This window comes from Trichosurus vulpecula, chromosome 2, assembly GCF_011100635.1.
Source record: "Trichosurus vulpecula isolate mTriVul1 chromosome 2, mTriVul1.pri, whole genome shotgun sequence".
Classification (NCBI taxonomy): Eukaryota; Metazoa; Chordata; class Mammalia; order Diprotodontia; family Phalangeridae; genus Trichosurus; species Trichosurus vulpecula.
In genome coordinates, this window is record NC_050574.1 from 65,793,587 (window position 1) to 65,815,420 (window position 21,834).

Consider the following 21,834-nt stretch of genomic DNA (forward strand, 5'->3'; position numbering starts at 1 on the left):
TACCAAAGAAAATAACACTTTAAAATAATTTCTCAAAAGTTAGAATTGGGCAAGTGGAATCTAATGACATCAAGAAACAAAGAAAATTAAAAGAATGAAAAACAAAAACAAGAAAATTTGAAATTTCCCATTGGAAAAATAACTGACCTGGAAAATAGACCTAGGAGAGATAATTTAAGAATTACTGAACTGAGGGGCAGCTAGGTGGCACAGTGAGTAGAGCACCAGCCCTGGAGTCAGGAGGACCTGACTTCAAATCCGGCCTCAGACACTTGACACACTTACTAGCTGTGTGACTTTGGGCAAGTCACTTAACCCCAACTGCCCTGCCTTCCCCCTCCAAAAAACAAACAAACAAAAAAGAATTATTGAACTGAACGAGGTCATGAACAAAAAAGGAGCCTAGACATCTCTCAAGAAATTATCAAGGAAAACTGCCCTGATATTCTAGAACCAGAGGGTAAAATAGAAATTGAAAGAATCCACCGATCATCCTGAAATAGATCCCAAAATGAAAAGTCCCAGGAATATTATAGCCAAACTCCAGACTTCCCAGATCAAAGAGAAAATGCTGCAAGCAGCCAAAAAGAAAGAACTCAAATATCATGGTGCCACAGTCAGGATAATACAAAATTTAGCAGCGTCTACATTAAAGGATCAGAGGGCTTGGAATATGATATCTTGGAGGGCAAAGAAGTAGGATCACAAGCAAGAATTACCCACCCCACAAAACTGAGTATAATCAGTCATGGGGTGGGGGTGGGGGGTTAGAGAATGGATATTCAATGAAACAGAGGACTTTCAAGCATTCCTGATAAAAGGAGCAGAGCTGAACAGAAAATTTGACTTTCAAATACAAGATGCAAAAGAAACATTGAAAGATAAACAGGAAGGAGAAATCATAAGGGATTCAATAAGGTTAAAATGTTTTTATTCCTACATAGGAAAATGGTATTTATGACTCCTAAAGCAGAGGTGCGAGTTGAATGTAATGGTATAATTATCTGAAAAAATAAAATTAAGGGATGAGAAAGAAAAATGCACTGGAAGAAGGTGAAAGGGGGAGGTAGAATGGGATAAATTATCTCACATAAAAGAGGCCTGAGATTTTAGAGGAAAGGGTGAAATGAAGGAACTGGGGAGGGGAGCACATGAACTTCACTCTCATTGGAATTCACTCAAAGAGGGAATAATATACACACTTAGTTGGGTGTAGAAATCTTTCTTACCAGACAGGAAAACAGTAAGAGGAAGGGAGGAGAGGGGGAGCTGACTGAAATGAGGTCAGTTTGGGGGAGGTAAAAGTCGGAAGCAAAACACTTTTGAGAATGGACAGGGTAAAAAGAGAGAGTAGGATAAACAGGGAAAAGGGAAATATGTAGCTGGTAATTATTACTGTGAAAAAAAAATTTTTACAGTGAGTTTATCTGATAATGACTTTATTTCTCAAATATATAGAAGATGGAGTCAAATTTATGGAAATAAGAGCCATTCCTCAATTGATAAATGGTCAAAGGATATGAACAGACAGTTTGCAAAGTAATCAAAGCTATCTATAATCATATAAAAAATGCTCTAAATCACTATTGATAGGAGAAATGTAAATTAAAACAACTCTGAGCTACTACCTCACACCTGTCAGATTGGCTAATATGACAGAAAAGGAAAATAACAAATATTGGAGGGGATGTGGGAAAATTAAAACACTGATGTACTATTGGTGAAGTTGTATACTGATTCAATCATTCTGGAGAGCAATTTGGAACTATGCCCAAATGGCTAAAAAACCATGCACATCCTTTGACTAAATAATACCACTACTAGCTCTGTGTCTCAAAGAGATGAAAAACAAAAAGGAAAAGGACCTATGCACACAAAACTATATATAACAGCTCTTTTAGTGGTGGCAAAGAATTGGAAATTGAGGGGATGTCCATCAACTGAGGAGTGTCTGAATGAGTTGTTGCATATGATTGCAATGGAATATTATTGTGCTTTAAGAAATGATGAACAGGATGCTCTCAGAAAAACATGGAAAGACTTACCTGAACTGATGCAAAGTGAAATGAGCAGAACGAGGAGGACATTGTACAAAGTAACAGCAATATTGTATGATGACCCACTATGAATAACTTAGGTATTCTCAGCAATACAATGATCCAAGACAATTCTATAAGACTTGTGATGAAAGGTGCTGTCCGTCTCCAGACAAAGAACTGGTAGAGCCTGAATACAGATCAAAGATATTTACTTTTATTTTTCTTGGATTTTTTTTTCTGTGTTTTGTTGCACAGAATGACTTACAAGGAAATGTGTTTTGCATGAGTACATGTGTATAACCTATGTCAAATTGCTTACCTTATCAATGCAGGGGAGAGGCAGAGAATTTGAAACTCAAAATTTTGAAAAAATGTTACAATTGCTCTTACATGTAATTGGGAAAAAATAAAATATTAAATAATGGTAAAAAAAAAAAAACCTGAGGCCATTTGCCTCATTCTCCTTTCCTCCTCATCTCACATCAGTCAGATGACTTCTGCTATTACCTCCTCCTTCACTCATATCACAGAAAAAGGTGGCCCCATTTCTTACCAAGACAAACCTAGCTGCACCCATTCCATCCTATCTCCTCTAGCAGATTTCCCCTTTGTCACCTCTCTCCCACTCACCTTCTATCTCTCCCTACTACCCTCAAAACCCCTTATTTCTCCCCTATCCTAAAAAAAAAAAAAGACAACAAAAACCAACCTTCACTTGATCCTTCCATCCCCACTATTGTCCCATACCTCTTCTACCTTTGTGGCCAAACTCCTTGAGAAAGCTGTCTGCAATAGATGTCTCCACATCCTCTCCTCTCAGGCCCCTAACTCCCCACGATTTGGCTTCAAACCTCATCATTCAACTGAAACTACTCTCTCCAAAGTTACCAGTGATCAATCTACTGATGGCCAGATCTAGACCTTTGCTCAATCTTCATTCTGCTTTACTTCTCTGCAGTCTTTGCTACTGTTGATCACCCTCTTCCTGATACTTCTGATACTCTCCACCTTCTTCTCCCCTGATTCTCCCACCTGTCTGCCTGCTCTTTCTCAGTCTCTTTTGTTGGTTCTTCATCCAGGTCATGCCAACTACCCATGGGTGTTCTTAAGGGTTCTGATCCTCTCTCTTACACTATTTCATTTGGTGATCTCATCAACTCCCCCTCTCTATGCCAATGATTCTCAGATTTACTTATCCAGCCCCAACTTCTCTTCAGACCTATATCAAACCTGGAACTGCCTACTAGACATCTCCAACTGCATGTTCAATAGTTATCTTAAATTCGACATATCCAAAGCTGAGCTCATCATCTTTTCCCCTAACCCTTTGAGGACAACACCATCCTTCCAGTCCTGAAGGCTCACAAACTTAGCAGTCATCCTCAACTCCTCACTATCTCTCAACTCCCCTTATCCAATCTGTTGCTGAGAATACCTAAGTTATATCAATAAGGCCTGTAGATTTTACCTTTGCAACATTTCTTAAAAACATCTTCTCCCCTTTGACACTGCCATCACTGGTATAGACTCTCATCATCTCTTGCCTGGATTACTGCAATACCCTGCTGATGAGTCTGCCTGCCGCCAAGTCTCAAGTGATTTTCCTAAAGTGCAGGTCCAAACAGGTCACTCCCCTCCTGGATAAACTCCAGTGGCTCCTTATCACCTCCAGGATGAGATACAAAATGTGGGTTGATGTCATTCACAACTGAGCTCCCCCCCACTGCCACCTTTTCCAATTTTCTTGCACCTTATACCCCACAACATACTGTGGCCCAGTGACACTGGCCTCCTAGCTATTCCTCAAATAAGACACTCAGCACTCAGCTCTCAGCTCTTGGCATTTTCCCTGGCTGCCCCCATGCCCAAATGCTCTCCCTCACTTGCACTTCTTGGTTTCCTTCCAGTCCCTATTAAAATCCCACCTTCTACAAGAAGGCTTTACAGATCCCCCTTAATTTTAAGTGCCTTCCTTCTCTTGATTATTTAGAATTTATCCTAGCCACATTTTGTTAGCACACTGTCTTTATTGTATTTTCCCCCTCAGATTGTGATTTCCTAGAGGGCATACTGTCTTCTGCCTTTCTTTGTATCCATAGTACTTGGCACAGTGCCTGGTACATAGTAGGCACTTTATAAATGCTTATTGACTGACTGGTTCATAATCACTATCCCATCTATTTAATAATATGTTCTAGAATTTTGCCAGGTGTTAAACTCAGTGGTTTGTGTTTTGCAAACTTGATTCTCTTGCCTTTTATGCCCTGCTCAGACAGCACTTCTGTCCCCTGAAGTCTTTCAGACCCCACTGACAGTGGCGCAGCAATCATTCTGCCATTTCTTTCCACATCAAAGGATGTAGTTCATAGTAGATAGAATCAAAGACCTAGAGGTAGAAGGGATTTTAGAAGTCACAAATCCAAAACCCTTCATTTTATGAAAGTAAACTGAGGCCCGAGAAGTTTAAGTGACTTGCCCCAGGTCACATGGGAAGAACCCTCTTCCTGCTGAGCTTTTCCCATCAACCCCTGGGCATCGTGAACCAAAGCATTCCTGACTGGTAGACTTCCATGACCATGCTCTACTTTTCTATTCATCCTACTAATTGTCCTCAATTACATGTCTTTTAAAAATATCTATTAGCTGATGAGCTCCTTTAGCATCTACATCAGTCTTTGAATCAAGTCATCAGTCATCAGTCTAGAATCAAGTCCCCTCCTTTCTTCTTCCTAAGAATGCTTCTGCAGGCCCTCAGTATTTCATACTTGGTAACATCCCTCCTAGGTTGGGTTCCCAATAGGATTTTAGGCCATGGGATCCTAACTACTCTTCTTTGTTCCCCCTTTGAAGGCTGCTCACTCCAAATCATGATTGCATGTCAAACTATTTGACTTCATTCTCCTGCATTTAAACAAAAATTTTAAAAACTAAAAATCCCCCTAAGATGTAGTGGTCATTTACCCCAATATTCCATTAGTTGCATGCCCCATAAACAGCTCCTCGTTGGTGATGAGAATCTGCTCCATAGAAGAATTTCCTTGTTGGTTTCTCTGTCTATAAAAGGACTGACTGCTGCAGCCAGACTGTGGCAGATGTGGAATCAGAACTGAGCCAGGTTCAAGACCATCTCAGACACATTGGCTTTTATGACCCTAGGCAAATTTCTTAATCTTTACATAGCCCAAGTGGTTTTCCAATTATAAGAGGCTAACATTTATATAGTGCTTTACATGTTATCTCCATGATTATAAAAGGCAGCTTCCACAAAACCCCAGATAATTGATGTCCCCCATAAAGACTATACCATGCCTGCTTAGCTGGGCTTTGTGATTTCCTTTCTAAATTCCACATTTTTTTTCCGTTTGTGTTCAAGCAGCCTAGAGGGCTGGCACAGCTTCTGGGACTGCCTCAGTTGACCTTTCACCTTACATAAGTGGAGTGGCAAAGAAGAGGCCAGAGTTGGCCGGGGCAGGCACTAGAAAGCCACAGTATGCCACTTCCCTCTCTCCTAAGGAAATGCTCTTGGCCCTGCTTAAGCTAGCTCTCTGCATTGTTGAAGGACTGAAATCCCCCAGGGAAGAGAGCTGGGCCACATGCCTCCTCTTGACAGATGAAGAAAGTGAAATCCAAAGAGATTAAGTTCACACTGTCCCAAAGTGCCAGGGCTTACTTTTGACCCAGGTCCTCTGATTCCAGAACCGGGGATCTCCTACCTAAAGAAAGTTAACCAAGACTCTCTACATCAGCTCTGCTGGTTAGTTTTGCCTAACCACTTCTATCCCAAACTTAAATCTCTGTTAAAGGGGATGTGTGCTGTGGAGAATAAAGATATCAAAGGGATGAAAAAATTTTTATCAATAAAACTAAGAAAGAGAGAGGGAAGGAGGGAGGGAGGAAGAAAGGAGAGAAGGGGAGGAAGGGAAGGAAGGAAGGGAAGGAAAGGAAGGAAGGAAGGAAGGAAGGAAGGAAGGAAGGAAGGAAGGAAGGAAGGAAGGAAGGAAGGAAGGAAGGAAGGAAGGAAGGAAGGGATTCTTTTTGCCCTCAACCTGGAGAGAAGGCCTCAATTCTGCAGTGTGGTAACTGTACCCAAACTCCTCTATTTCCAAAGCCCACAGCCTGTTTCATTTCACCTGGGCCAAAAATGAGAGGCACAGGTGATTGGTGAGGTGAGTCCAGGTACCCTGGGCGGGTCTCTACTAAAAGGCTTCAAAGAAAGCACAAACACAGATTCCAAAGTTGTGTATTTTTCAAAATAAAGATCACACATTGTTTAGAGACAATCTACACAAGTTACAAAAAATAGTTGCCCAGGCATAAGCATACACAGGTTTGTTAATTATACACATATGGTTACAAGTGTGCTTGCAAAAAAGTTCATTGGAAATATACACAAGGCTCTGTAAATGTACACCGTGTAGTGTTACAATTCTATATTCAAACAAGGAAAATTGACAGTATGTTACATTCACTTACAAGTAGACAAAATGCAAAATACAGTTCATCTTCTGTACAAAAAGGGCGGGCTTCACACTTTACAAGGTGGAAGGGCTCTGATCGGGGGCAGGGAGGGGCTGAACCTTTGCACGTCCTTTTTACTGTCACAAAATAAGCAAAACATGTTACTCCTGGAAGATTAAAAAAACACTATTTTTTTTAACTGAGTCATTTTGTAGAACATTTAGAAAGGATCTCGCTACTGTTCCACGAGGTGACAAATAAAACCAAGCTTTTTTTTCTCTTTAAACATTAACTAGGCTGTATAAAGAACATTTCCTTCAAAAGAAAAAATTTACTTCTGGTTGAAATTACAATTTACAATATACAACACTATATGCTACGACCATAAAAGGTGTGAATATACATTGAAATGCACAGGTTGGCTAATTTGTCTGTCTTACCAAAAACGGCTTTATGTTGATTCAAACTTCTCCACATTTACATTACAGAGGTTTACAAATGTACAAGTGTACAATCAAAAGTATGTTCCACTACTAGGGTACATTATAGATACAGATTAGACATCAAAACGAGAAAATCCTACAAATTTGTATATATGCAAAGTCTACACCAAGTATACACTATGTATTTATAGAAGCAAGACCCAAGCAGAGTTGGATTGTTTTTTCTCATGCTAAATAATCACATTTTGCCTTTGAACAGAAGAAATCAAGTCGGCAGTAAACAGACACACCCACCCTGCTTTTAAAAAGTCCTGGGTGTGCATTCATCCTTCCAAAAATCGACTAAGCTAAGTTCTTTAGCATCTTCTACTCCCCCCAAAAAAGCAATTTAAAAAGTTTCATAAACTTAAAATTCTCTTAAACTGAAGCTTTAGCAACTCTGAAACTTTTAATATTTATAAACAGCATTAAATGCAGGTTTTGTGCCATTTAACTAAAATGAGAACTTCGGAATTTTGACTAAAATGGGGGGAAAAAACAAGTATCTGCAAAATTTGCCGGCTAGGCAGATGAGTTAAAAACCTTTTTTTCTTTTTTTTTTCTTTTTTTTTTAAACCAACCACCCTGAAAGTTTCTGCACTTGGAATATAGATACAACAGTGAACAAAATATGTGGCCTCCCATGTACATCGGTTACCTATGTACAAGTATCCTATACACCAGTAAAACAGCAGGGCAATTAGTCAATTAAAAAAAATAATTAGTACATGTTATGCATAATAAAATTAAAGAAATTTACAAAGGCTTTTTAGTTGTTTGATTTTCTCTGTAATAGGTGAGCAACCATTAACCCTTTCCTAACTGTATATTGGAGTACTTCCGGTTGCTGGTTGGATTTGCCTGTTGGCCACTGAGTTTTTCAAGAATTCATTGCTTCAAATGATACCATTGGGTGGTCCGCAAATTGGCCCCAAGTCCACCCCATTCTTCATATAGTATTTTTCCAGCTTTGCCAGAATGTGTTTGCCGTAAGTGTACTTGCGTAAAGTTGCAATGTGAGGCCGGATCTGGGGAAAGAAAAACAGTTTGTGAATGAAAAGGCCGCTGCCAGAAGTGTGAGGACAGCAGGCACAGCCACGCTGGGGGCATACGACCAGACAATCACAAATGGTGAAGGCACAAAGGGACTTTCATCCAACCCTTATCAGAAAGAAAGGCAGGAGCGTTAGGGCTCAGGCTCCCTAGCCAGGCTATTTCCCCTTTGCCACAGCTGTTCTGAGACAGGCACAGACACACAAGCAGACACACACAGACAAGAGGACTGCCAGAGTTTCAACAACACTCTAGCTGGGGTAATCAAAGTCTTCATTAAGCAACTACCCCCTATATGATGAGCACACCGTGGTAGGGATACAAGAACAAAAATGAAAATACCCCTGCCCTCTCCAGAGATTACACTTCTATGGAGGAAGTAACATGTACACATATAAACAAGCACAATATGCAGAAAGCAAATAGAAAGGGGCTGGGGAGGGAGAATCAGTAACTGTCAGAAGAATGGACACAAGCTTCTTGTAGGACATGTTAGGGATTCTAAAAGGTGAAGGAAAGGAGGGTGTACACACCAGGAATGAGGGACAACCTGTGCAAAGCAGTGAAGATGGGAAAGGGAATAACGAAGGGAAGAGGAAAACCAGCAGCCCAGCTGGGCCGGAATGTGGAATGCATGGATGGAAGTCAAGTGCAGTAGGTGTGGAAAGGCAAGCTGCAAGTGGATGCAGAAGTCTCTAAATGCCAAAGTGAAGGCTTCTTGAACAAGACTTGTGCCTTAGGAGCACCCTCTGGCAGGCCTGCAGAAGCTGAATTGTGGAGGGGGAGATGAGGCTGGGAGACCAGTTAGGAGTGCACCAGTCCGGGTGAGGAGGGCTGGATGCACACAAGACACAGTGAGGGGCAGCCCCCAAACTGTGCTGATGCTCAGCAGGGGTGGTTCCAAGACTGTGCACCCAGGTGATTCGTGAGAAGAATGGTGTTTCTGCCAGAAATTGGAGAAGTCTGGAAGAAGGGTGGGTTTTCAGGGAGAGATAAGAGTTTGAGGTGCCTCTGGGACACACCGGGAGCAACAATCAAAAAGCTGTGGTGGATACTAGCTCAGCAGAGACAAGGGGGATTCACAGCAAAAAAAGAAAAGAGAATTGAAGATAATGCTCCTGCCTTTGTGCCACCTCCCAGGTGCTTCAGGGGAAACTTTTCTAATTCCTCTGCCCTATGCAGCCTGAGTCCCAATCGCTTTATTGTCCTTTATCACCCTCCTTGCACTGTTTCCACCGTGAAGACAAGCATAGGGTAGAGAAAGTGACCTCACATACCCTTAGGTTCCAGGGAGTATCCACAACTACAGGGCAATGCCAATCTGTCTCATCTTTTGAGCAGGCTGCTACTGAACCCAGACTCACCTTAATCCTGGTCATGCTGACACTCAGGATCTCAGAAGAATTACACACATATGTAAACATACGTGTGATGGAGTAGAGGAGAGGGAATGGGCTATGACAGAGTCTTAGGCCAAATGGGGCCAGGAACTGGTACTGTCCCTGGGGCAAGAAAGTGAGGAAGCACTAACATGGCACTTCTCCACCAGGCACCTGGTGCTGGGGATCACGCAGAAGGTTCATTCCTCTGGCTCTCTGGACTCCTGGTCCTTGCCTTGGTTCCTTGAGCTTCCCAACTTTTGCTCTGGAGGAGCTTGCCTCCCTGTGTCTGGCTCAGCACTTCTGAGTACATAGTAAAGGTTCTCATTACCGAACTGTGTTCTCAGTGAGGGCAAGAGTGTCATCACTGCCAGCCTCAGGGAAACAGCATGACAGGAGCAGGGCACAGACAAGGGAGCGCCAGGCCCCAAAGACATCAACATCGTAGTCTGCTGAATCTCACTTGGTTTGATGGGCTTGGAGACAGCAGCAGGATTCCAACATCACCTGCCCCTCACAACTGCTGTAACCTTTAGGAAGTCACTTAAATTCTCTGGGTCTCAGTTTCTTCAGTCTATGCAAGGAAGACATTGGAGCACATGGCCCCTAAGGTACCGTCTGCATCTAAACAGATGGTTCTTTACAAAATAAACCATGTTCGCTCATCTGCCCCATTAACGCCGGGGTGAGCCCTTCCAGTCAACTCTCCTAGAGCGAGATCCTGATAACAATTCCCAGTCAGTGTACAGTAGTCAATCAGCTAACTGGCCATCAGCATCAAGGTCCACGAGAACATTCTTGGAGGGGGTTGGAAGCAGCACTATCTCCAAGCCTCCTGATTTCCTGGCATGGCCCATAAAAAAAATACAACGGCAAGAACAAAAGGGCATTTCCTACACCGCCTACCATTCCCTGCCATCTTGTACTTCCCCTCCAGGGTGACTGTCCGCTCCCCAGTGTTCTCTCCCAGGCTCAGCAGAAGGTCCTAGGGGGTCCTGGAGCATTCTGGTACAAGGGACAGAAGGCATACCTGGGGAGGACTGAAGTGACTGAAAGTGACTGGGAGAAGAGAGGAAGGAAGAACAAGGGGGAGGGGCAGGACCCTCAGCTCCATTCCTCCCCAGGTGCTGTCATAGTCAAAGTTCTGAGATCAGTAATGGGTTTTCCACTCTCACTTCATGCAATCTTACTATAAGGAGCAAGAGAGAGGAGTAGGAGTGTAGGCCTGACAAACCAGGAACAGCAGCAAAGTCACTAGGACCACTAATCAACTCAAACCATACTGCTGATCTAACACTGACCTTCTTTACTTTTCTTCCGTATTAGTGCTGAACCCCTAACCTCCATCTACTCACTGCAAACAGGGCCTACTCTAAGAGCTCATGTAGGGTCAGCCTCTCTGATCAAGAAAACATCAGTAGGCCAGGGAAAGTGTCATCTCGGGGAGCTCACGAAGTGATCATGTCCCCCAAATCTCTCTTCCAACAGCTCAGGGATGATTTCAATTTCATAATCAGAGAGCCATCTCTTTGGCTTAATTATGGTCTGGTCCCTTCTTAGAAAGTAAATAACTCCAGGAGGTGTTACACATTGAGTTTAATCAGTCAGAAACACCTTGGTATGAATGAGATGATCCAATTCTCTCCTGTAAACCCAGTGGTTGTTGTTTATCTGGGGAAGCAGGATGAGGAGGAGGCACCCTGGTGTCAGAAGTTGAGACTTAGTGGACTAGGGAGGTGGTGTGCCATCAGGGAAAGAGGACAGACCATGCAAGTCAAAGGGCCACAAAGCTTAGCACAGTGCCTGGCACACTTTAGGAGCTCAATGAATGTTCACTCCGGCTGGAGTTTATGAGCCTAGATAACAAAAGCACCATCAACAATAGTGACGGTGATAAGGATAATGGCAGTAATGGTGCCTCGAGGTGCATGTCTTGAATGTTACGTCACTTGATCCTTCCCAAAACCTGGGGAGCTAAGTGCTATTACTATCTTGATTTTACAGGTGGGGAGACTGAGGCTGACAGAAAGTAAGTGACTTGTCCAAGATCACACAGCCAGTAAGTGTCTGAGGTTAGATTTAATAACGGCTAACATTTCTATAGTGCTTCCCATGTGCCAGGCACTGTGCCAAGTACTATAAAAATATTACCTCTGAGAAGTAGGTGCTATTATCAACCCCATTTTAGAGATGAAGAAACTGAGACAAACAGAGGTGAAGTGACTTGCCCAAGGTCACACTGCCACTGTCAGAGGCTGAATGTCAACTGAGGACTTCAGGACTCCTCTACCCTAAACTCCCTATTTTATAGATGAAGAAACTGAGGACCAGAGAGATGAAGGGATCTGTCGATGGACACAAAGTTAGGAGTAGCGATGCCAGGCCCAGAGGCCAGTTTCCTGCCTCTCAATCTAGTGATCTTCCTAATATGCCACAGATTTTGGAGCTTTGACTTTTAAGAGCGCAGGGGGAAGAGGAGCCTAATGCTTTCTTCTGAAAATGTCTCCATCCACATCCAAATCTTATTCCTTCACAATACTGAGATATGGTGTAACAGTCTTTCTACAAGCGGTCTCCCATCAACTTCCATGAGAATTAAGGGAAATCATATACCTTATGCATGACAATCTTCCGCTGGGCTGGTTCGGCCACGTCGATCATTTTCTGGACCACATAGTTGGCGTATTGATCTTTCATCATGGTGTATAAGGCACTGTGAGGGCCATCATTCATGGTGCACACCTCATCAATCAGCATGGCACGCTCCGTGCGAGATGCATGAGTAACACATTTTTCTACAACGTTGCTGTTAAAAAAACAAAAATAACAAAATGGTAAAGAGGTCTGAAAACAAAGCCATGTGGTTAACTGTTGCCAGGTCAGCTGCCTCTCCATGTCTGAATCTAGTCCAGTGCCTGACATTTAATAAATGCTTCTGGACGGATGTATTTTCAACAACAAAAAGAAAAACAAATCCTCAATAAATTAGTAAGTTTACATGGCTTCAAATAATAATCACAAAAGAGTTACTTAAAGTTAATGCTGGAAGGGCCTTTGTGAAAGCATCCAGTCAAATCCTTTTGAGAAAGGAGGAGACTGAGGATCTGCTGAGTTGACTTAGCTAAGGGCCCTACGGTTAGCTTGTCGGTGAATCAGAACTAGGCCTGAGGGTCACTGATCCCTAGTCTGTGCCTTTCACCAGGCTGTCCGTCTCATGAACCTAAGGGACAAACCGAAAGATTTCCCAGTCAACAGAAAGATGGCAGATTAGTCACTTTTCTCCAAATCACTTCAATACTTCCCCAAAGGAGTTACATGGCTTTAGAATAGCAATTAAAAAAAAAAGAATAGCAATTTAAAAAACTAAGAACAAAAGTAAGCTTTTATAAGGTTTACAAAGTGCTTTGCAGAGATCTCATTTTATTCCACAACTTTTGTGGTAGGTACCATTATCATCCCCATTTTACAGCTGAGGAAACTGAGGCAAACAGACATTAAATGACTTATCCAAGATCACAGAGCTAGTAAATGTCTAAGACCAGATTTGAATTTAGATCTAGTTCTCAGTCCACTGTGGTACCACCTAGATGCCTCTACGGAAGAAAAGGAAGTCCTTTTCTTTGCCAAATTAAAACACAGAACTATGAATGTTCACTTAGCAGCCCTAACCTACCAACTTTCCCACCAGTCAGAGGCAGAGCAAAGCCTCAAGCTTGTGAAGGGCCTGACTTTATGGTCATGCAGGACTTCATAGAACCTCCACCTCCACCTCCCTTCCCTGCCCACTAGAGTGGAATAAAGAACAGGAAGGAGAAGGCTATTTTTGCCCCCACCCCCAATAGGCGGTTGACAAAGACAAAGACAAAGACTAAAATCAGCTGCTTTCTGACAGAGGCCCAGCCCCAAGGTTGGGCTGCCCCTACTACAAAAAAGGCCTTTCACCTTAATATATATGCACTGCATGGGATAGCAACTGAAGTCATAAAGGAGAAATTAACTAAACGGCAAAAGACATAACAATGACAATAGGAGTCAGTAAGGTTCTCTCAGAGCTAGACAAAACTAACTAAGAGATAAACCAAACAGGTAATAGAGAAGTGAACAAACTCTTGGAGAATGCAGAGAAGAATAAGGACATGGAAAATATACACATCCCTTGTTACCACAGGGGAACCTTTACAAAAATAGATCATGTACTAGGGCAAAAAGAAATGCATAAAGTAATATGATCCCTCAAACACATACCTTAGAGATCATTATCACGTTGTTACCAGTTTCTTCCTACTACAAAAAGTACTGCTTTAAATATTTGTAAATATTATAAATGTACTCACATATTCAAAAATGATTTTTTTTTTACCGAAGGGGGACACAATTCAAAAGTGTATCCATCAATGCTCTAGCATTTTATAAGTAAACCATCATGTCTTCAGCAAGTGGTATCTGGCTGATAGGGGTGGAGTCCAGCAGCATCTTTTCTTGCTCAAACCTAAACTTAGATCAGGAACTTGAAGAGTTCAGACCAGGGGAGACAACAATTAAGACTTTGTCCTGGATCAGACCACTATGAGAGCACTGAAAGCTTGCCGTTCCCTAGCCTGTCCCTGAGATCTTAGAATACAATACCCCAAGAAAGCAGCAACAGGACCAGCCCAGATCTTCTCTCCAGAAGTGAGGCAGAGCTCAGCCCTAACATCAGTTCTGAAGTCAGGAAGTAGGCTATTAGAATGGGCAAACCAAAAAAGAACCCCACCATAATGAGCTGTTATGGGGGCAGGGATGCTCAAGACACAAACACAGAAGAAGAGAATGACACCAAAACATTGGCAAGCAGAGCTTCAAAGAAAACAAAGCTTGGAAACAAATTCAACTAAAATTCCTGAAAGCTATGAAGTTAAAAAAAATTTTAACGACAATGTTAGAGATAAATATTGTAGAAGAAATGAGAGCTATCCCAGAAAGAATAGGAAAAAGAATGAACGGTCTGGCACAAGAGGTACAAACCTTAACCAATCAACAATCTCACAGGGGAAAAAAATTGACATTTAATTTAATAGAGGACTAGACCAAATATTTCCAATCAAAGTTTAAACCAAAGTTTAAAGACAGCAATTTGAGAAACACTAAAAGGAAAATATGAGCTAGCAATAATCAAGGACTAAACAAGTATAAACTGCTTACATTCAAACAGGGACATGATACATGTGTCCCCTCAGAGGTCATAGAATCTTATTAGACAGAAGCCCTGGGAGTGGTTCTGTTATGTCTTGAGCATGTTAATGGAAAAATGAAAAGAGAGGAGAAGAGGAATGGATCACAGGGGAAGAGAAAGGAAGGTTAGGGAAAATTATCTTATATAAACAGGATGTGGGAGTAGACATCTATACATGTATCTAAATTACACACACATATTAGGAAACAGAAATACATTTCATTCTATAAGGAAATAAGACGGAAAGGAGAGAGGGGTGAAGGGGGAATTAGAGAGAGGGAGAATACATTAAGGAAGCAAGGAAAGAAACAAGCATTCATATAGTACCTACTATGTGCCAAGCAGTATGCTAAACACTTCACAAATATTATCTCATTTGATCATTACAACAACCACAGGAGATAAGAGAGAGAATGGTCCTAAGCAAAACAAAGTCTAAGATGCACAAAAATATTTATATATTTGTATCTTTTCTTTTTATTGGCGAAGAATAGGAACCTAAGAGACTGCTCATAAATGACGGAAAGGCTGAACAAGTGAAAGTGTTTAAATATAATGAAATACTATTGTGCTATAAAAAATGATGAAGAGGATGGTTTCAGAGAAACATGGGAAGACTCACATGAACTGATGCAGAGTGAAGTGAATAGAACCAGGAGAACAATTTATACAATGAGAACAATAGGGTAAAGGCAATGACTCCAAAACATCTACAAGAAATACCTCAGAGAAAAACAGAGCTTAGGCAGGAACTCAATGAGAATTCCTGGGAAAGATCAAGCAAGAGTTTCTTTATAAATATTTTTATAAGTAAAATGAGAGAACTTGAGGGGAAAAAAAATTGGAAAATAAATGAGAGGTACAGAAGAAAGAACTGGAAAGGGAATTAACAGCTTGGAACAAGTGGTACAAAACTTTGCCCAAGCAACGAACATTCTGAAAATTCAAATGGACCAAACAGAAGCCAATGACTCCATGAAGCAACAAAAAATATTAAAACACAGTCAGAAGGCTTAAAAAAATATAGAAGGCAAAAACAAATGACCTAAAAAACATATCAAGTAGAAAAAAAAACTTAAGAAATACTGGACTATCTGAACACCGTGACCAAAAATAAAGCCTAGACATCCTATTTAAAGAAATCTTAAGAGAAAATGCCTCAGAATTCTTCTGGGGGCAAAGAGAAAACAAAGAAAAAAAAAGTTCCATCGGTCGCCTCCTGAAAGAAGCCATGCCAGGAACATCATAACCAAAATTCAGAGCTTCCAATTCAAAAAAACAAAAATGCAAGAAGCTAGAAAGAAAGGATTCAAGTACCAAGGAGCTACAGTCAGGTAGTCACTATTATGAAGGAGTGGAGAACTTGTAATAAGATATTCCAGAAAGCAAAGGGTTTGAGTTTATGGTCAAGAATATCTTACCCAGCAAAACTGAGTATAATGCTACAGAAAGGAAAAATAGGTCTTAAATGAAATAGAGAAGTTCCAAGCCTTCCTGATGAAACTACTAGAGCTGTGGGGAAACTTTGAAATAGAAACATAGGAGTGAAGAGAAATACAAATAAACAATAATAAAGGGCTGAGGAAGGAAAAACTGCTTACATTCAAATATGAGGAGATGGTACATGTGTCCCTTCTTAACCCCATCATCATCAGGGGTCATAGAGGGATTCCAATCAGACAATGTCTGGGAGTGGTTCTTTATGTCTTGATGATCTTAAAAAAAGAATGGAAAGAGGGGAAGAAGACTGGAGGGGAGGGGAAGCCAGGGAGGAAGGTTAGGGAAAATCTAACACATAAGCACATAATCAGGATATCCAAGTAGACATCCGTACAAACAATGAAGAGAAGAAAGCGGCCGATGCCTGAATCACAGTCTCAATCTGAATCATCAGTCAAAAGAAGAAAGAAAATACACACACGCAGAAGCACAGAAATACATTTCACTCACCAGGGAAACAGGATGGAAAGGGGAAAAGGAATGAGAGGAAATGCAGATTAAGGGCAGGATCAGTCCTGAGCAAAACAGCCTCTAAGGATATATATGTACATGTACATGTACATATACATATACATATGTATGTATGTATATGTATGTATATATATGATGGAATGCTATTACAGTTAACTCTTATTAGCATAATGAAAGCCAGGATTTCAGAGGACTAAAGCTGAAACCTGGGCAGCTGGGTGGGTCAATGGATAGAGTGCCAGGCCTGGAGTCAGGAAGCTTCATCTTCCAAATCTGGCTTCAGACATTTACTAGCTATATGATCTTGGGCAAGTCATTTGACCCTGTTTACCTCAGTTTCCTCATCTGTAAAATGAACTGGAGAAGGAATGGCAAACCACTGCAGTATCTTTGCCAGGAAAACCCCAAACGGGGTCATGAAGAATCGGACATAATTGAAAGATGACTGAACAACAATGAACAAACCAGCTACCCACCTCCCGATAGTAGTGAAGGCCTCAGAATACAGAACCAAACAAATAATTCTTTGGACGTGGCCAACTTCGAATTTGTTTTGACTGACTTTATATGTTTTTAATGGGTTTTGTTTTTCTTGTGTTATGAAGACAGTACTTGGCTGAATAAAATAATCAAAGCTGGAAGAGTTGTAGAAAAAGAGGTGCAGTGGTACACTGTTGCCCAAAACTTTGAATTGGTCTAACAATCTGGAAAGTCATTTGGATTAATGCTAAGAAAGAGACTAAGATGTACAAACCCTTAGGTCAGTAATTTAAAAACAGGTACAAAATGCTTATAGCAACACTTTTTGTAGTAAGAAAGAACTGGCTAAACCAATTGTTATGTAAATGTAGTAGAATATTACTGTGCAATAAAAAACAATGAATATAATAAATACAGAGCAGCATGGGAAGACTTATATAAACTGATGCAAAGTAAGCAGAGCCTGGGAAACAACATACACAATGTCTACGAAGATTAAGATGGAAAGAAAAAAAAAAAAACCAAATGAAATTGAACCAGCGCAATTATCGCCAGGGGTGTGCTGCAGCTGGCTCCTACAAACTCAAGAGAGATGCCTACCAAACTTTTGGTGTGGGCATTTATACCTCGAAATTGGCAAATGCTACAAACCAGGGCTTGATTTAACATTTTGTTGATTATCTAGACTTTAAAAAGTGATGGAGAAAATGATAATAATATAAATTAAACTTTAAAAAGTTTATTGTATACACATATTTTTGGGAGAGAGGGAACTAGCTGTTAAACATTCAGCAGCATACGCATGATGATAACCTTCAACTTTAGTCCCAAAGTAGAGATACGAGATAGTTCCTCTTATTTGCAAAGCTGCAGGCCTATGGGGGAGTGCAATACTACATATAATATTTGGCTGATGTGCTACTTAATTTTGTACCTACTATGTGCCAAGCAGTATGCTAAACACTTTACAAATATTATCTCATTTGGTCATTACAACAACCACAGGAGATAAGAGAGAGTTTGCTCCTAAGCAAAACAAAGTCTAAGATGTACAAAAGTATTTACATATTTATATCTTTTCTTCTTATTTTTTTTTTATTTTATGTTTTTGTTGTTGTTACGAATGGTTCTCTGGGAGGGGTAGGATGTGGATATAGTGAGAAATATAGATGATGCAAAAGAAAAAAAGAAATTAAAGGGGAGGAAGGGGAGAATCCCACCAATCTAATAACAAAACAGATTATATTACATGGAGGCAGGGATGCTTTCATTAAACAATGTTGTTAAAGAGGCTAATTTAACTTCATATGACAAAGGGACACAATTTTTGTCATGATGTTTGTCAGATTTTTACAGTTTATCAGCTCTTAGCAGATAGTCTAAACTTGTCTCAAATGACATTAGAACCTATGAGATGGGTTACTGCCTCATCATATTTCTGGTTCAAAACAAAGAACTGGTTGGAATCAAGTCAGAAAAATACAGGAATGCATTTCTTCCCACAAGTTAAGGAGGATCTGACCAAGTGTCTAATTAAAAACACAATGAAATATATGAATGAAAAAAAAATCAAAAGATGGATGGTCAAGAATTCCAAGTTTTCCTATGTCGACTTCCAAGTTCCTATGTCAATTTTCAAGTTTGTTATGTCAAGCAAAACTGCTAGAAGCCTCTATCCTGTGCTTGTTAGATCACAACTGAATAGGCCTCATGACAGACTCTTCAGTGCCATATTCTAGTAAACAACATATTTCAAACATTACCACTTCCCACACCATACAAACATCTCTGGTTGCTTAGTGCATTCTTTCCTACCTATTTAGCCATGTTAACACACCCTGTGTTGCCAGCATCTAGCAGAGTATTACACGTATACAACAAATGCTTGTTGTTGCTAGTACTGATAATAATAAAGTAATTCTTAGATCTTGGAGTCACAAAACCTTAAGTAGAGAGGATCCTAAAGCTGCCATTACAGTCTTTCCTCTTGCTCAATCCAGAATGGGATCCTAGAGAGGTAGTTACGGGTCTCTGTTTGATGACCTCATCAATTACCATCTCTACAAAGAGGACTCTCAGGACCTACACATCCAGACCTGGTACCTTTCCTGAGCTCTGGCCCCATATCACCAACTGCCTAATTAACATCTGGAAAAGGGTGCCCTGAAGGTATCTCGAATTCCTTAAATTCCAAACAGAACTCTATGTTTGTCATCTCCATCCCCACCACGCATCCTAGGCACTTGTTCTCAACCTCGGCATCATCTTCAGCTCCTCCATCTCACTACCTAGAAGCAGCCAATTGCCAAGTCTCAGCGCTACCTCCCTAACATCCTCGCATCCATTCAAACAATGCCCAACCTGAGGCGCCACCAGCTCTTGCATGAACACTGCAGCACACTTTACTTGGCTTCCCTGCCTCTAGCTTTTCTCTTTCCCAATCCAAAGGACTGTTCGCTAAGAAGCACTGGTATGACTCCCTAAACACAGTTATGTTACCTAAGCTCCAGCGGCTCCCTATTGTCTGCAGGATCAAAATATAACTCCACTGTTTGGGACAGAGTCCACCATAACCTATGCTGAGCCTAACTGGCAGTTGTATTATCTATCAGTTCTCTTCACCTGCTCTGGCCCATCCCAGTCTCTCCTTGTTAATCTTCACATCCTACCTGCACTCGGGGCAGTCTCATGCCTACCATGTACCCTTGCCTCACCTCAGCCTCTAAGGCTCAGCTCAAATGACACCTACTATATGAGGCCTTTCCTGTTCTCCTTCAACCACTAGTACTGCCCTCACCTACTTACTGTGCAACTATCTTACATAGGAAATCTATAAGTCTTAAGCTTTAAATAGCTTAAAACAGCACTAAAAACTTTTAGAATGCCTTGTATATAATAAGTGTATGTTATTCTCCCCAACCCCCATCTGGGGCAGTTTTCATTTTCAACTTTATATCCACAGTGTCTGGCATATAGTAGGTGCTTAATAAATGCTTGCTGAATGCCCATTCCATAGTTGTAAAGCACAGACTGTTAAACAGCCCCTCCCCTTAAACTCCACAGCCACGCATACAGCCTAAGGAGGCCAAAGATACAAGGGTCAAACCCAAACCAAGCACATTTAGTGGTCACAAAGAGATGGAAACAATGTAGAAGTCTATCAACCAAAGAATGGTCAAACAAACTATGGAATGGGAATGGAATGGCACACTATTGAAGAAATACCCAACGAGAAACAATGAATGTGAAGGAGACAGAAGCACAGGTAGACAACGTGTGAAGCAAAGAGAAGGAAGTAAAACCAGGAAAATAATGTATACTCTGACTACAACAACAGAAATGCTAAGAATAATCCACCAATAGGGAGCACTACTGTGATCATAACCTCCAAGCTTGGCCCTGAAAAAGAGATGAGAAAATGTGCTGACCTCTTGCCTTTGCAGAAGTGGGTGTCTATGGGTAAAGAACATATTTTTGGACTTAGTTGATGTGTCTGTTAATCTTGTTAAAGTGGTTTTTTTTTTTAAATTTTTCATTTTAATTCTTTCTTTAAAAAGATGGCTAGGGGGCAGCTAGGTGGCGCAGTGAGTAGAGCACCAGCCCTGGAGTCAGGAGGACCTGAGTTCAAATGTGGTCTCAGACACTTAACACATGCACTAGCTGTGTGACCTTGGGCAAATCACTTAACCCCAACTGCCCTGCCAAAAAAGCAAAATAAAAATAAAAATAAAAAGATGGCTAGCTGGGTAGGTAAAAGGAAAGGGATATATTTGGAAATCAAAGTGATTTTTAAAACAAACTATATTTTTAAAAATTAAAACAAGAAAACTCCTACTCCTGCTCTATTGAAACCTAGTCCTCTCATTGTATTGAAACTCAGTCCTAATTCTGGTATCTGAGGTTAAGCAAAACAATCCTAAACCTTCTTCCCCATGATGCCACCTCATATACTGAAGCCTGAAATCTTGTCTTCTCCAAACATGCCCTCAAATGATGCTAACACATGTTTTCAATGAAAAATTGGTCCTTTATAAAATTTATCGTGCCAATTTTATAAAACTGGAATTCAGAAGATGGTTACTTATTTACTCTTTCCTTCCAAGCCATAGTTTGATTCTACCAGGAGCTAGATTACTGCAAAAAAAAGGAATTTAATTTAGGTATTCCTAGTCCTCTCCCCGAAAGGAGCTGGAACAGTTCTTCCACCTCTACTGCCAGAACTTGGGACATATGCTGAGGGGCAGTCACTGAATCCTATGGACCTTATGTCTGAATGTTATTGACCCTTCACATTCTACATCACCTGTGAAATGGTCAAGACCTTACAGGATGTTCTATCACCAAAAGATAGGCTGGTCAGGAGAAGAGGGTAGGCCCAGTCCCTAAGACTCAAAAGACTGGGTTCAGGTCTCAACTGCTTCTCCAAGAACAGGCATACAGATCAGGCACAGAGGGAGCTCATATACCCACTGATTCCCATGTTAAAATGGAAACAATGAATTTTAATCTAAGGAATTCAATGACTCAATCACCCTGGCTGGAATGTACCTAATTCCACATGTTGAAAGAAGGATCTTTAACTCTTTTGTACATTCCAAAGAATTCAATTAAGATAGCAGATAGGACACAGAGTACCATAATGCTCAAACAAGCTAGGTAAAGGACTAACCACACATTGATCAGCAGAGAGCCAGTTACTAGGGTTTCCTTGCTTTTGACAATCATTTAAAAACAACAATGTAAGATCAGAACTAAGAAGT

The 21,834-nt window shown here is 40.9% G+C and overlaps 1 protein-coding gene and 1 non-coding gene across 17 annotated transcripts in view; both read right to left on the minus strand.

Annotated features, from left to right (window-relative positions):
• Positions 1–6,263: 6,263 nt before the first annotated feature.
• PUM1 (pumilio RNA binding family member 1) overlaps positions 6,264–21,834 on the minus strand; it is a 170,220-nt gene continuing 154,649 nt past the window's right edge. For all 16 annotated transcript variants that reach the window (XM_036743288.1, XM_036743291.1, XM_036743289.1 and 13 more), the window contains 2 exons: positions 12,025–12,217; positions 6,264–8,007 (listed from right to left, as the gene is read on the minus strand). In XM_036743288.1, coding sequence (XP_036599183.1) covers positions 7,876–8,007; positions 12,025–12,217 — 325 coding nt within the window. In that variant the 3' untranslated portion in view covers positions 6,264–7,875. The remainder of the gene's footprint in view (positions 8,008–12,024; positions 12,218–21,834) is intronic.
• Positions 9,700–9,786, minus strand: LOC118840553. Its single transcript, XR_005009730.1, has one exon. It is a non-coding gene; the product is annotated as a small nucleolar RNA SNORD103/SNORD85 (small nucleolar RNA).